Source organism: Alligator mississippiensis, chromosome 4 (assembly GCF_030867095.1).
Source record: "Alligator mississippiensis isolate rAllMis1 chromosome 4, rAllMis1, whole genome shotgun sequence".
Classification (NCBI taxonomy): Eukaryota; Metazoa; Chordata; order Crocodylia; family Alligatoridae; genus Alligator; species Alligator mississippiensis.
The window spans coordinates 96,624,058-96,639,414 of NC_081827.1; the positions used below are offsets into that span (position 1 = coordinate 96,624,058).

General features: G+C 43.8%; 1 protein-coding gene across 9 annotated transcripts in view; it reads left to right on the forward strand.

The window, feature by feature from the left end:
- The window catches only part of NR2C1 (nuclear receptor subfamily 2 group C member 1), a 93,853-nt gene that overhangs the window by 74,453 nt on the left and 4,043 nt on the right, over positions 1–15,357 (forward strand). For 7 of the 9 annotated variants that reach the window (XM_019489319.2, XM_019489324.2, XM_019489321.2 and 4 more), the window contains 3 exons: positions 2,011–2,150; positions 5,876–6,013; positions 14,159–14,264. In XM_019489319.2, coding sequence (XP_019344864.2) covers positions 2,011–2,150; positions 5,876–6,013; positions 14,159–14,264 — 384 coding nt within the window. The other 2 variants (XR_009461693.1, XM_019489326.2) reach the window with 2 other exon arrangements.

The following is a 15,357-nucleotide window of genomic DNA, read 5'->3' on the forward strand; positions in this document are numbered from 1 at the left end:
TCAGGGTTGGAGGCTCATAGCTATGTTGAGTTGCACTTTTTCTCCTGAAGGATTTGACAGTATTTTTTTTTAAGGCAGGTCATCACAATATCTTTAATACATCTTTATTTTGAGCATCATTTTTGTACTGTAACTGAAAAATGTTTTAGGAGGGGGACTTGTGTCTTAATTGACACCATATTTCATTTTCTATTTTTCATGTTAAGCAACAATAATCAAAATGCAGAAAAATTCCTGGTGGCTACTTGGTTGGGAGGAGCTGATGGTCCAGAACAAGGCCAAAGATCATTTGTTACTGAGGAAGACAGACAACATATCCAGCCTGTTTTCCCATTCAGAGCAGCACCATCTTCAGCATGTTTGCTTTTTCTGCCTTCCTGTCCTCCACCCCCACCTCTCCCCAGCAGCAATACCCCTAAATTCCATTGCGACTCTCCAGTTATGAGTTTTAAGGAGCTTGGTTTGGACTCCTTACCCAAATCAAGCCTGGCTTATTGTTTTGGTGTTGTGGGTTGGTTAATATAATATTAGTGGTCCAGATTCTCTCTGGCATCAGGAGAGGTTGGAAGTAGAGCCTTCATCAAATTGGTTACAGCTTTGCGTGCCTTGCAAGTTCCCTCTGTTGATTTAATTGAAGTCAGTTTAAAAACTCCTTAACTGATGTGTTCTAGAGAGCTACAATGCTACAGAAGCAGATATTAACTAAAGAGTGGCACTGTGTACCTTGTCTATGCCACCTGTGTTGGTAGGTGGGTGGTAGGAGGGGGCTTCAGGGAAATGCAAGAGGTATAGGAGTTTCTTCCAGCCATACGACCACTGAAAGGTTATAGTCTGAAGCACAGTGGATCAAACCAGATGATTTGGCCTAGTAAGCCTATATCCAGTATAGGGTAGTTCTGCATTAAGTAATTATTCATGCATGCTTGTAAATATAAATCATAATTGTTGCAGGGGGGTAGAATTTTATTAACCTTCATGCAAAGGTTGTGTCCATCAAGTTTTTGAAACCGAAGGCTTAGCTTTAAAATATTTCAGGTCGTAAGAGGGTTTTTTTTCCTTTGCCAGTATTTGTCTTTGGCCAGAATTTTGAAATGTGGGCACCTGAAACTGGCACCTCAATGCAGTACTTTTTTTTTCTTTCAGATGTGCTGTGCTTTCATTAATGGCAGTTAGTTGTAGATGTTTAGCACTGAAGACAACCAGGTTACTTTTATTGAGCTGTGTGAATATAGATTTAGATACCTAATTTTAGACCTATACTTTTTTTTTTTTTTTTTTTGCATAACAGATTTAGTTTAGGGCTTACCAGCCAAAAATGGATTTCTCTGCATAATGTATTTTCCAAATTTCAAAATGGTGACTTAACAAGGAAGGGATATGAAGAATGCCAGTAAGAAGGCCAGTGACTTGATTTCACTGTTGAATTTTTGCTATGTTTACTTAAAAAAAAAAAAATTCAACCAGCTTTCAGGTGAAAAACAAAAATAAAATATAGCCTTCAACTGGTTATAGGCTGCCTGCAATATAGGAACCATTTGAACTTTTGCTACTGTATGTAAATATGTTAAAACAAATGTAAATCCTAAGTAAACTAACATGATGGAACCTGCATACAGTGATGACTATCAGCTTGCTTACATTAGAGATGTATCTATTTTTTAATTCCCTTTTAAAAAATTATCACAAAGCTTAGAATTTCAATTCTACAGGGGTGTAGGTTGTCGAAGGGTTTTTGAACCCGAAAGCTTGCTTAATAATTGTTTTCCAACTATTTAAGTTGGTCTAATAAAAGATATCAGATTCACCCAAAGAACCTTGTCTACGAATTTCAATTCTAGCAGTTAAAAAAATGTTTGATCTGGCTCTTGTTTTGCTGGAAGTGGTTGTACTAGATGGCTGAACTAGATGAATAATTACAATTTTTATACTGTTCTCTCAATACATGTGAAGCACTCTGTAAATGCCAGTGACAATTCCATTAACTAAAAAATATTTTGTTCCTTTAAATAGGCAAGAGAACAGCATATCGTTAGTAAAAGCCTGCTGGAATGAACTTTTTACTCTTGGTCTTGCACAGTGTTCACAAGTGATGAATGTGGCAACTATATTAACTGCATTTGTTAATCACCTTCATAGTAGTTTACAGCAAGGTAAGATGCATTAAGTGTTTCAGATGCATTAAGCATTTAATTGACTACTTGTCTATGAATTTACACACCATTGCAAGTATAATATAAGGTCCATTTTAAAAAATAGTAAATTTTAGCAAACCTGCAGAAGTTAGTCACATTAGTAGTTTTATTTTGTTGTGTTTCTTCCATTTCCTCCCCTTCTACCTCCAGCAGAAATGTACATAAAATAATGTTCTCCCTTGCTAAAAATAGAAACTTCAATAAGATATACACTAACCATTCTCAAGGAACTAGCCAATTGCCCATCAAGAATGACAGGGGAAGGAGGGGGTTGGGATGGAGTGCTGCCACACAATGCCCCATGCTGCCGCTGTTCTGTCTTTTCTCACTTTTGCCTTTGTTGGTAGGGGGGAGCAAGGCTGCTGCTGCCACACCAGCACCCCAGTTCAGGGCTGGCCTCCTCCCGCTCCCCCTCGCCACTTCAGAACCAGACTGCTTTTCCCCACCGTGCCCCCTCTCCCCATCCCACCTGGCTTTTGTTTAGTTCCGGTGCCGGCGTGGTTTGCAGGGAGCAGGGTGGGGGAGCCGAGGCCAGCCGGTCCTCCATGTCGCTTGCAGGGAGCGGAGTTTGGGAGCCGAGGCTAGCACTGCTGGCCTCAGCTCCCCCACCCTCTGTCCGGTCCTCAGTGCAGCTTTGGAGTCACGGTGGCACTCTCCCACACTTGGAGCACTCTAATTGGCTTTTTCTGTCAGCTAATCAGTGTGAATAAAGCGTTGTGGACAGACAGACTTAGGCTTTTATAGTATTAGAATGCTTGTGCTGTGAAGATTGGCCTGTGGCTTCCATTCAGTCATTAGTCTCCTTTTAAGTTATGTCTTACTGTTCCTCCAGTGCCTATCTGTATTCTTTACCCATTGTTTCATTCTTGGTGCGCACCCATGCAATATTCGTATCTCTTTGCCAGCATTGTTTATGGAGGACATATATGCTTTTAGGTGACCTTGTACTGTGCCTCTGGGACATAAAAAGCAGCAACTGTCTGCCCCTTGGTTCCTCTTCACCTCTCCTGGCTGTGAAGTAATGCAACTTAGAGTTCACATCTTGATGCACTTTCCTTGTTAATTTACTTGCTTCTGGTATATATTATTGCTGAATTAGATTAGAGTTTGTTAAATACCAATTTAGTTGCCCTTTGGCCTATTCATTTAACAGGTTCTGGTCTTTTTCACTTCACTGTGTTATATTTTTTATAGATACACTTCCCAAAGACTTGTTAACTTCAAGCCTCTGGGATTCAATTACTGCCTCTCTCACCTAAAAATGACAGGCATGCTAGGAACCTATTTTGTTTAGGGGTGTCCCATACCATGGGTAAATTATCATTAAAAAGTATTTTAGAAGCCAAGGAAGAATGTTTGCAGACATTTTTATTGGATGAGACCTGCTTTCCAGAAGTGCTGCAGGATGCACAGACTTCTCTCTTGTCCAAAGCTCCAGCTTCTGTCTGTAGTAGGACAGTTTTATGAGGGGGGAAAAACATTACTGCTTTGCAAAAGAGAAGTTGATCTTGCATAGAAGAGTTCACTAGGAAAAACATGTCTTTCTTCATTACTTCCATTCTAACGAGGCCTTATGGCCTAATACAGATGACTTAGGATCTTGGAGGGGGCATGGAACTGCATTGGCATGCTAAGCTGAATGGGGACTGGCTGGTTCCTTGTTATGGACAAAGCTTAAATGACATTTCCAAGGTTTTGTGTGGTCACTTTCAGGATTGTTATACTTAGTTCTGACAAAGATTATGAGGCTTCCTTGGATAGCAAGTGTATTCTTGCCAGCTGCCTTGGCACAGTGAACTCCAGTGTTCTCCAGCTGAGCTCTGAGATTTGTGACACTATATTCTTTGATACCAGGAGACTTGCAAGTTTGGAGGAGCTTGAATCTCCTTTTGTTGTCATCTATTGCAAAAACTCCATCATTTGTTACTGGGACCTGCAGTATTTTTTTTTTTTTTATTACTACACAAACCCCTGAATCTGACTGTTCCCATATTCCCTGTGCAGTGAGATAATGCAAGATTATCAGCATAGTTCTTTGTATTGGTATCCAGCTCTGGGGTCTTCAGTCTCTTACTCTGTAATACCACATCATGGTCTTTATGAAGTCCGTGTATGGGGTCCATGCAGACCAGTTTGTCATGTCTTTTTTACTGCCTCTGATACAGTTCTACAACATGGTCCTTCTGAGTTGATTTGCAGGAGTTTGCTTATTCTAAGAAAGAACTTAATCAAACTGCAGACATAGCTTAACCTGTAGTCTTATCACCTTCTTCCCCAAATGGAACTATAATCTCCTTTATGCCAAGTTTCAAGGTTTCTATAGAAAAGGTGCTAGAGTCTCAGCATATTCCAGGATGGACAAGGCAGATTGGTCAGCAGGCATCTTTCAGCCCTGCCAGTTAGTGTCATTTTGATGAATTCTACTAGAAGGTATGGCAAACACCTGTGACTGTTGCCTGTACATCAAAAAAGGAAAGAATTATGCCCAGTCTGTAGGAGTAGATTTTTTTTTAATACATACCTAATGCCAGGATCATTTTCATGATTTTGTGTCCTTTATCAAAATGAAACAAGACAGAACAACACCAAAAAATATGAACCAGTGGTTCTTGATTGATTTCACTATAAAAACCATTTTCCAGCAAGCTTGTTCAGTTCAAAATTTCTAATTGCTGGCTCATTATTATGTTCTGGACTCCGATAAGCTATCTGTGTTTGTTGAAATACACCTTTGCTTTATCAGCAGAAATGTGTCCTCTACTAACAGGTATAAGCCTCCTGTTATTGAAATGTCAGATTTTATAACATTACTTTGCTAAAAAAATTATTAGTAGGACTGAATTTACTTGTGAGCTCTACTTCGCATCTCAGTCTTTAGTTGCATACTTTGCCCTGTCTTGTTCCTTATTGACATTCTACTTTCATGGATTTTTAGACATACAGAAAGTTATTAAAGTTTTATTTTGTAATTTGGGGATCATATAGTTTTAACTATGACAAGCTATTGTGATATTAAACTCTTAAATTTCTTCAGAGGATCCCCCATAATCCTGCTAATAGTAGTAATTTCATATTTCTCTAAATGTGGAAAGATTCTCCAGTTCAGATTTTGAGAATTTTGCATCTTGCCACCAGGCAAGTTGGTTGGAATTCCCTGGGGACTGAATTCCCACTTTCAAGAAAATAATTGTGTGTCCTGTCATTTAAGTGAACATTTTAGTGCCTCTGATCTGATGATTTGCCTAAGACAGGTATGGAGTAAGAATCCTTTATGCAGATTCTGGTTTGAGAATATTCATAATGCTTGTATGGGTTTGCTGCTTCTAGTAGCTCTGATAAACTGAATGAGTTTGGCACCACCCTGATTCTTAGTGAGTGCAGGTACAGCGCATTTGTGGAATTCCTTTTACTGGTAAATAAGCTTCTCCATGCACACACTTTTGATGGTTGTATCAGGCTCCAGTCCACCTCTCATTACGGGTACGTTAATAACATGAACAAACTAATCATAAAGCGTAGCATTTTCAACTGGTCTGTAATCATTTAGAGCTGGGGGGGTGGGGTTTCTTTCAGAAGAGGCACGTGTTTCCAAATGAATGAATCAGGAATACATTTATGCAAAAAAAAGAGAAAAAATCCAAAAACAAACCTCCATTCTGCATCTATTTCTTGTATTAATCTAGATAAGTTGTCATCCGACAGAGGAAAGCTAGTGATGGAGCATATCTTTAAACTGCAGGAGTTCTGTAACAGCATGGTTAAGCTTTGCCTAGATGGATATGAATACGCTTATCTGAAAGCAATCGTCCTCTTCAGTCCTGGTATGTAATTATTTTAAATGTACTTTTGCTGTGACAGTGTCTGGAAAAACGTCTAGAGCAGCGGTTTCCAACCTAAATGAGGGTTGCGGGGGCAATCCTAGCAGCACTGCACAGAAAAGATGAGCTGCACCATGTGCTGAAAGCTCCCCTGGGCCGCTGCTGCCACCGCCACACTCGGCTCCCAGCACTGGGGTGCGGGGAAAAAAAAGGTTGGGAACCACTGGTTTAGAGTCTGGAAAATACAGCAACAAGCAATAAATACTCAGATGTATTTACTGTTTGTTGCTGTATTTTTCAGACTTTAGGTTGGAAGGTGATTTTTAAGTGTTTAGCTACTCTGGTTTCAAATGTAAATGTCAGTCTATCAGTCTCACAGTTTTAGGTCATTTACAGCAGGGGTGTCAGATATGGCTCACAGGCCAGATCTGGCTACAAAGCCCTATCTTCCAGCCCACTGTGTCACCTATGGGTCTTGCACTGGACCCACATGCTTCTTTTGGTGCACACCTGACCAACCTAGCACACTGCACACCATACACAGACCCATATGCTTCACACACTGCATGGTGCTTGTGGGGCCAGGACTAGTGCATGTGCTTCATTTGGCATATAGTGCTTGGTCCAGCGCAGAGAACACAGGGCTGTTCTGGGATGTTTGTGGCACATGCACTGGACCAACCCAGTGCACTATGTGTGGGGCAGTCTATGGGGCCAGTCCAGCCTACAGAGCAGTCCCATGCCACTTATCTGACCTGTGGACCATCCCTGTGCCATTCATCCAGCCTGCTAGGTCTGATAAGTTTAACACCCCTGATTTACAGAAGTTTTTAACCATCTCCCTCACAATTGCTGTAGCACCAGTGCAGTTCAGTCATTGCCATCAATGGAAAAAGCGAAAATGTAGATTAACCCCTACTGTGTTATTATATTGTGCTGTCTGATCTGTCTGTTGGGGGGAGATGTGGCAGAAGAGAAGACTTGGGGGACAATTCAGACATCCAGGAGCTGAAATCAGATGAGCAGGTGAAGTGTTGGTGTTGGACTGGTTGAGAAAGCAAACTAAGATGACGAACTTTGGTGCGGGGAAAACTGGGATGGGATTGGGGGTGGCAGACAAGCCAAAGAGCATGTTCAAAAGTAAGTCAAGCACTGAAAGGTTAGCCAATGCTAGCATTACAGTTGCTTGTACAACCTTAATTGAACTATTTTGTACATATGCATCATTATTATGTCTTTGTATTATCATAAAATGTAGGAGCCCTAAGTAGGGCCCCATTGTGCTAGGCTCTGTAAAACGGCATAATTATTGCTGCCTTTAGAAACACTTCTGAGGCAAAATGAAGAGACTACAGCTTTAATTTCTAACTGTGACAAAGTAAAAAGATGTTCTAAAAGATACAGAAAAAATATACCTGTCCCTAGTAGTTATTGTTTCTTTGTATAGAGTGAATGTGCTGTGGGGATGAATCAGGGTTCTGTAATGATTCTTGTATCTATAGGGACCCTGCCTCATCTGATTCAGAAGTTGGAAGGTAGGTAGCGAGCAGGGGTAGCAGGCCAAAAGTGTTTTAGTTACCTTCAGCCTCTGCCTTTACATTTTTCATGACAGTATCAAACCAGAGTCCCACCTCATGAGTCACATACCTAATCACAGATGTTTTTCGGGTAACAGATGGAAATTATGGGGAACACACAATTTCCTCACAACCAGCCTTCTGTATAGACCACAATATGAGCACCCTGCCTCTTCATATTTCCTTAGTCTGCCACATATGAAACAGTGAAAGAACCTCTTCTTTCTCTTTAGTCTTAAGCTAGTTATAAGTAGCTGAATTATTAGAGTCAAATTTAGTGGAAGTTTTATGTTCTACTTTTCATTATTAATCTATATTATGTCACTTTTGGCCTTGCATATAATGGTAGATCTATCTAAAACATGGGTGCTCAGTGTCCAACCCATGGGCCATGCCTGCAAAGGCATGGCATGTTGCCTGCAGGGCTCCCCACAGGTCATAAATTTGGGAGCAAGGATGCAGTGGCAATACCACCACCTTCCCCAACCCCCTTTCAAATTCTAATCCCCCTCTCCGCCAAGTGCTGCAGGACAGGGTCCGAGCCAAGCCATTCCCCATTCCTCTCTGCTGGGGTGGGTTGTGGCCTGGCCACCCCCTATTCTCCCCTCTCTACAGAGCCAGGTTGGGCCCAGGCCACACCCCCTTTCCACTCCACCAGTGAGTCTGGGCCACACCCCCTGTCCTCTCCCCCTTCCTCCCTGTGTGGCCAGATGGGGTCCTGCCTTGCCCACCCTGGGCACCAGATTGGGACCACCAGCTGGATCTGGCCCGCGGACAGACTGGGCACTGCCCAACCAGCTCGCCAGGCAAACAGGTTGGGCACCACTGGTCTAAAAGAAGGACACTTATGGGCTGTTTGTTTTGCCCCACAAAGTTCTCTGCGTCAGGGAAGTATGAACAGGTCCCAATAGGCAGCTCCAGAAAATGTTGCCACCAATGATTTTTATAGGGCAAGAACCTGAGAGATCTTTACCTAATGTCTTCCCAGGTGAGGTAATATGCCAATAAAGGTTGCCTTAGTGTTGAGGCCTGTGCCAGAATCTTGGGCTCGTGAAGGAGGTGAGCCCCATTTAAAGAGAATGACCAGACTTGCATGAGCATTATAAAAAGCTGCACTGAGAAATAAAAGAGGGATCTGGTCTGGTTTGTCATGTGCAAAAGTCTTCAGTGGTGCAATTGGATACAACAGGGGTGCCAAAGATATGGCCCATGGGATGGATCCAGCCTGCGGAGTGCCATCATCTGGTCCCCAGTGCTGCCTCTGGGTCTCAGAGTTGACCCACATACAGCAAATGGCACATGTCAGACTGGCCCTGCACACAGTGCTCACTCTGGCCAGCCTAGGACCCATGCTGCATGTAGTGCCCAACCTGGGCAGGCCAGGACGGGGGCTGTGTGGAGCGCAGGTCCTGAACCGGCTGGAGTGGACACTGCTGCGCATGTCTGAGATGGGCCCTGCTCAGGCATTGCATGCAGCACAGTCTATGTGTGGGGACTGCCTGTGCTAGGTCCAGCATAGGGGAGGGTCCATGGGCCTGGCCCAGGCCATGGACCAGCCCTGTGCAACTCATCTGGCTCACAAGGCCAGATGTGATTGACATCCCTGGGGAACACTGTTCCTGTCAGTTCCAAACTTGATGCTGTAAGTTTCTCGAAACTGAGAAAAGTGGTTTCTTTCCCATTCTGCTACAGCTCCCCTTCAAGGGAAACTTTGGTTTCAGGCACAGGAAGACTTTTGGAGCTTTGGTTGTCAGTATAGACATTGCCAAAATTTAAGTTTTATCTAGCCTTTTTTTCTCTACCTGTACTTGGTTACTTGGGCTATTGGTCCTGTGGCTTTACTCCCTACTTACACAGGCAGGAGAGAAGACCCGGAATGATTCCTCTACTCTGGACTCTTGTTGGTGTTTTCAGTTGTGACAGGCCATTTATTAAGGTAGCTAAGTCCTGTAGCTCGTAAATGGGGTGACTCTCTGCTATTTAAAGCCTGGTTATCTTGCCTACCTCTGCTTCTAGATGTTTGGGGGGGGGGGGGGGGGGTTAGCACTCCTCCCCTCCCCCCCCCATGAAAAGCTATAGGGATAAAAGGACATATTGGAAATAAGAGTCATTCAGGTAATGCCAGAATCTTACAATAGTGGAAGGAAAGGACTTCACTTTGTTCTTGATCTCTTAAGTTGAATTTTGCCTTTGTTCTGTTCTTAACCCTTAAGACTGGTTTGGTTTTTTAACCTGTTAATTTTCTTACCTCCACATTTCAAAAAGTGCAAGCAGTGCCAGTACCTGATATGCAGCAGCCATTAGTTAGATGAGGTAATAGCCCGAAAGCCAACAGCTGTTGACTCAGAGGAGTTCAGTTTACAGTGGGGGAATAGATCATGCCATGCAGCAGATTTGATGCTTTTTCAGATTTCTGGTCTCTCCTTAAATAGTCCATTTGTCTATCCTTATTTGGCTCAGCTTTCTCCAGCGGAGGAACCAAATGATGTAAGCATACCCCAAATCCCTTGATCCAGCAGTGTGAGTGCTAGGGTTTATGATAGGATGTTTTCTCCTGTATGAAGAGATCAAGCCCTGTTCTATTGGAGGCCAGAAAACATTTTACTAGGAAGTTTTACCACTTAATGGAACAGAGGTTTTTTAAGTTTCTTAAAGTTTAAATGCTTTTTTTCCAGTTACTTGTGTTGTCAGATGTATCTCTGGAAAAGCTCCTCTGCATGGAAAAAACTGAATCCATCATGTATTAGCTGAGGCTTCTGTGTCTTAATATTTTGAAGCTTGTTTACCTACTGACATGTTCTGTTCAGTGGCAATGTATATGTGTCTCATGCAAAGTGTATCAGAGGGCTTGGAAACATTTAAGAATTTCCTGAAAGCTTTTCTTGATATTTTGAATGCTTCAGCAAGGGCTTTGGCCAGAGTTGTCAAGTTCAGGTGTGTCAAGCCCCAGCAGATGCAAATGTAAAGGAATTAAATGAATTCAAGTAGCTTATAGAGTTCAAAATAATGCATTAGTGTGCTCAGAATAAACTGCTCCTACACAACTACACTGACATACTTCACTTTCAGGCCATGCTCATACAGTTTCTGAAGTTAAGGAATTACTAAACAGAGCAGGATATTTAAGTCATTGGTCTGTGATGTGTTGGGTTTGAAAGAATTGCATATACCACCTTGTTGCTTAAAAAAGTTCTGTGGCTATATGGTAGACCAGCAATTCCAGTTGTAAGGTTATGCAGGCAATATATTTGGAAAATGAGAATTGCTATTGATGACTTTTTTCTGATATGATTCAGCTGGTTATTTATGACCCCATTCCTTCAGGTCATCTACTTTATAGAATCATAGAAAGTAAGGGTTGGAAGGGACCTCAGGAAGTCATCTAGTCCAAACCCCTGCCCAGAGCAGGACCAGCCCCAACTAGATCATCGCAGCCAACGTTTTGTCTAGCCAGACTTGAAAACCTCCAAGGATGCAGATTCCACAACCTCTCTGGGTAACCTGTTCCAGTGCTTTACTACCTTCCAGTGAGAAAATTCTTCCTAATATCTAACCTAAACTTCCCTTGCTGCAACTTGAGACTGTTGCTTCTTGTCCTGTCGTTGTGTGCTACCACTGAGAACCGGCTAGCTGCATCCTCTTTCAAACCCCACTTCAGGCTGCTATTAAGTCCCCCCCTCAATCTTCTCTCCCTAGATTAAATAAGCCCAGTCTTTCCTCATAAGTCATGTCCCCCAGCCTCCTCACCATTTTTGTTGTCCTCCGCTGGACTTTCTCCAATATCTCCACATGCCCACATGTAGTGAAGGGCCTAGAACTGAACATAGTACTCCAGATGTGGCCTCACCAATTCTGAATAGAAGGGAATAATCACTTCCCTTGACCTACTGGGAACACTCCTACCAATGCAGCCCAGTATGCCGTTAGCCTTCTTGGCAACTACCCCAGCCAGTCAGCCCACAGCTTGTACTGGTGCATGGGATTGTTCCATCCTAAGCGCAAGGACTTTGCACTTGTCCTTGTTGACAAGGTTCCCTCTAAGCTGTGCGCATGTGCAGCAGCGCACAAGAAAAAGTCTTGCCACGCACTGTTTAATGCTGCGCACCCACCCCAACCTGGCTACAGGCTGCTGGAGAAGTGTGGAGGGGCAGGCACACTGAGATACCTGTGCACTCCCAATCAGGATCGCTGGCTTGAAGGTGCCTGATCTTTTGGGGGGGAGTTAGGGGTGATGGTTATGGGTTTCTGATAGTCCCGGTGGGGAGCTGTGAACCCTCTTGGCAGGGTTTGGTTTGGGGGACTGCCTGGCTGCTCCAGATGGAGCAAGACAGGAGCCCAGGCAGCCTGTGCCAAGCAGAATGTGATGGTGGAGGCACAGCCACATGCAGCTGGTCTCGAGGAGGTAGGAGGCAGCTCTCCAGGGACAGTGTCGTGTTTTAAAAGGCTCACATGAGCACAGCCTCTGAAGTGTGCCGAGCCCACTGGCTGACCTGCCAGGTCCTGTAACATTCATCATTGGCTCCAGGCTCTCTCTGGGAGGGACGGGGAGGGGAAGGGGTGGATCTTTGCAGCCGCTTTCTCTCCAGTGTTGTGCTAGAAAGAGAGAAACCTGCCTGAGCATGGGCAGAAGCCATACAAAAGGTTCCCCGGCTTCCCAGGCTGCTGCATATTTTCTTCCTCCTCCCTGTGCCTGATCCTGGGAGCTCAGGAAAGCAGCTGCAAGATGACTGAAAGGCAGCAGTGGTGCATGCAGCAAGGCTCCTGAGCTGTAAATTCCATCCCTTAGGAGAAGTCCAGTAGCCGGCTTCCTAGACAGCCTTTCTTCCTGGACGTGCCTACCTCTGGGACCTCCAACAAACACAGCAGGCATCAGTGTTCCCTCTAAGCAGCTCACAGACCAAAGCAGCATGCTCACGGACCACCAGACCATAGAGGGAACATTGCTTGTTGAACCTCATGAGATTCCTTTTGGCCCAATCCTCTAATTTGCCGAGGCCACTCTGAATCCTAGGCCTCCCTTCCAGCATATCTACTACTCCCCCCAGCTCGGTGTCATCTGCAAACATGCTGAGGCCATCTTCCATCTCTATGCCATCTTCCAGGTCATTGATGAAGACGTTGAACAAAACTGACCCCTGGGGCACTCCACTTGATACTGGCTGCCAACTAGACAGAGAGCCATTGATTACTAATCTCTGAGCCCGATGCTCCAGCCAGTTTTCTGTCCACCTTACAGTGCATTCATCCAGCCCATACTTCCTTAGCTTGCCTGCAAGAATGCTGTGGGAGACAATATCAAAAACCTTGCTAAAATCAAGGTACACCACATCTACTGGCTTCCCTGCATCTACAGATCCAGTCATCCTTGTCATAGGAGGCAATCAGGTTGGTCAGGTATGAATTGACCCTGGTGAATACATGCTGACTGGTCCTAAACACCTTGTTCTCCTCTAAGTGCTTAGAAGTGTATTCCTTGAGGATCTGCTCCATGATTTTTTCCAGGGACTGAGGTGAGGCTAACTGGTCTGTAGTTCCCTGGATCCTCCTTCCCCTCCTTAAATACTGGTACTATGTTTTCCCTTTTCCAAACATCTTGGACCTCTCCTGATTGCCATGAGTTTTCAAAGATGATGAACAATGGCTCTGCAGTCACATCAGCCAACTCCCTCAGCACCCTCAGGTGCATCCCATCCAGTCCCTAACCTGTTCTTTCAGCACTGAGGGCTGCTCCCCCTCCTCCCCAAACTGTGCTGCCTGGTGCAGTAGTCTGGGAGCTGATCTTGCCTGTGAAGACTGAGGCAAAAAAGGCATTGAGCACTTCAGCCTTTTTTCTGCATCCTCTGTCACAAGGTTGCCTCCCCCATTCTCCCAATTATGATTTTTTCTCAATTAGAAACACGCATGATACCATGTGGGGATTATGACTAGAGGTACAATGTTCAAAGATACGAAATCACATTTTCAAAAGAGATTTAGGCATTTAGGAACTTAAGGAGTCTTTGTTTCTAATAACACTTATATTCTGAAGTACCTAAGTTATACCTGGAATTGTAATTTATGTGCTTTCAAAAAATTTAGATCAGAATACTGATAAAGAAGTATCTGCTTTATATCATCAGCCAGAGTTACCCCACAGCTTTTTCAGCTTTTAAAATTATGTTTATTATAACCCTTTCACTTTTGACTTGGAATGCTTTAGCACTCAGCCTTCTAATGCACTGTCAGCCTGTCAGAATAAAGGCATGATCCAGTGCAACACAGAGACAGGAGACCTGATCAACTGTGGATAAGGGTGGCATAAACACTGTAGGTGTTGCATTTGCTGGAACTTTTGGGGCTGTCTGGTATATTTATCTGAGCACCTGGAATAAAATATACCAACTTCATCTGAAAAAAATAAACTAAATAAGGGGAGAGGTCCAGCAATAGAATTTGGGGGGTGGGGGGAGATAAAAAGCAGAAGTTGCTAAAGAATCAATAGAGGATATTTGCCTCGGATAGTTTGAGTGGGTTTTGTAGGTATTTTTGCATCTTGCCCAGAGCAGGTATAACAAGGTAGACTGTTTTTCAGATCATCCAGGTCTAGAAAACGTAATACAGATTGAGAAGTTTCAAGAAAAGGCTTACATGGAGTTTCAGGATTATGTAACAAAAGTATATCCAGATGATACTTACAGGTATGTAAATTTGTGTAATCATCTGCTTGATTTATCCTTTTTGTTTTTGTTCTTCATAGCATCAATGACCCTGATTTGTAAAGTACTTCAGTTTTAAGGAATCAGGGGGTAGTTAGATATCCAAAGACAGGCAGAAGGCAGGCCAGGGTCACACTTTAGGCCCCGGTACATGTTACATTTAAGACACGATTAACAAGTTAATCGTGTCTTCAATAGTAACTCTGGCTGCACATTAATTCAGTTAATGGTGTGATAAAAAAGGGACTAAGCCATGAAGTTATTACACAAAATCTATGTAAGATCTTTGTGGCTGGTTCCCATCATACCTTAAATTGAATGTGTAGCCAGGCTGATCAGCTGATTGGGGCTCCCAGCTTGGGGAACACATCAGAGTCAAGAACTCTGGTGCACTCTCAATGCTAGGAGTGAGGATTGCTGCTCTCAGCCTCAAGGACATAACAGAGCTCTTGGCTCCAGTGCACCCCAAAAACAGAGCAGCAGTCATATGATGGGCACTCAGCTTTAGGGGTGCATTAGAGCCTTTGACTCTGCTCTTGAGGCTGGGAGTGTCAATCAGCTGACTGGCTTGCTACTTGCTGGTGTAAGAGGAGCCCAGGATCATGAATCCCAGGCTCCCTCTGCACCAGTATTATGGCACAATTGGGATCCGATCTCCAGCCCTGCAACTGGTCCTCCTGCCATACACACGTAGCATGATAGGAGGCACAGTTGTTGCGATCATAGATCAGATCCCATTGGCTAGGGACAGACATTACACATAAATTGGTTTAAGTGATCAGAAACTGGTTTAAATCTGTAACAGAACAGATGTTCAGTGCACATAGACCAGTTTGGCTGAAACCGGTTTGATATAAACCTGGTTGAATGTAGTATCAGACTTAACTGATTTGGCTCAAACCAGTTCATGCAATGTCTGTCCCAGACCCCTTGCTGGTTTAAGATAAAGTAGAGTCTCTCAGCATCCCCACATGCTCTCTGTTCTGGGCAGGGCTCTTTGCTCCAGGGCAGGGGTGGCCCCTCCCCTCTGCTCCCTGGCTGCAGCTCCCCCCACTCCTCCACAGTCCTTGTTGAG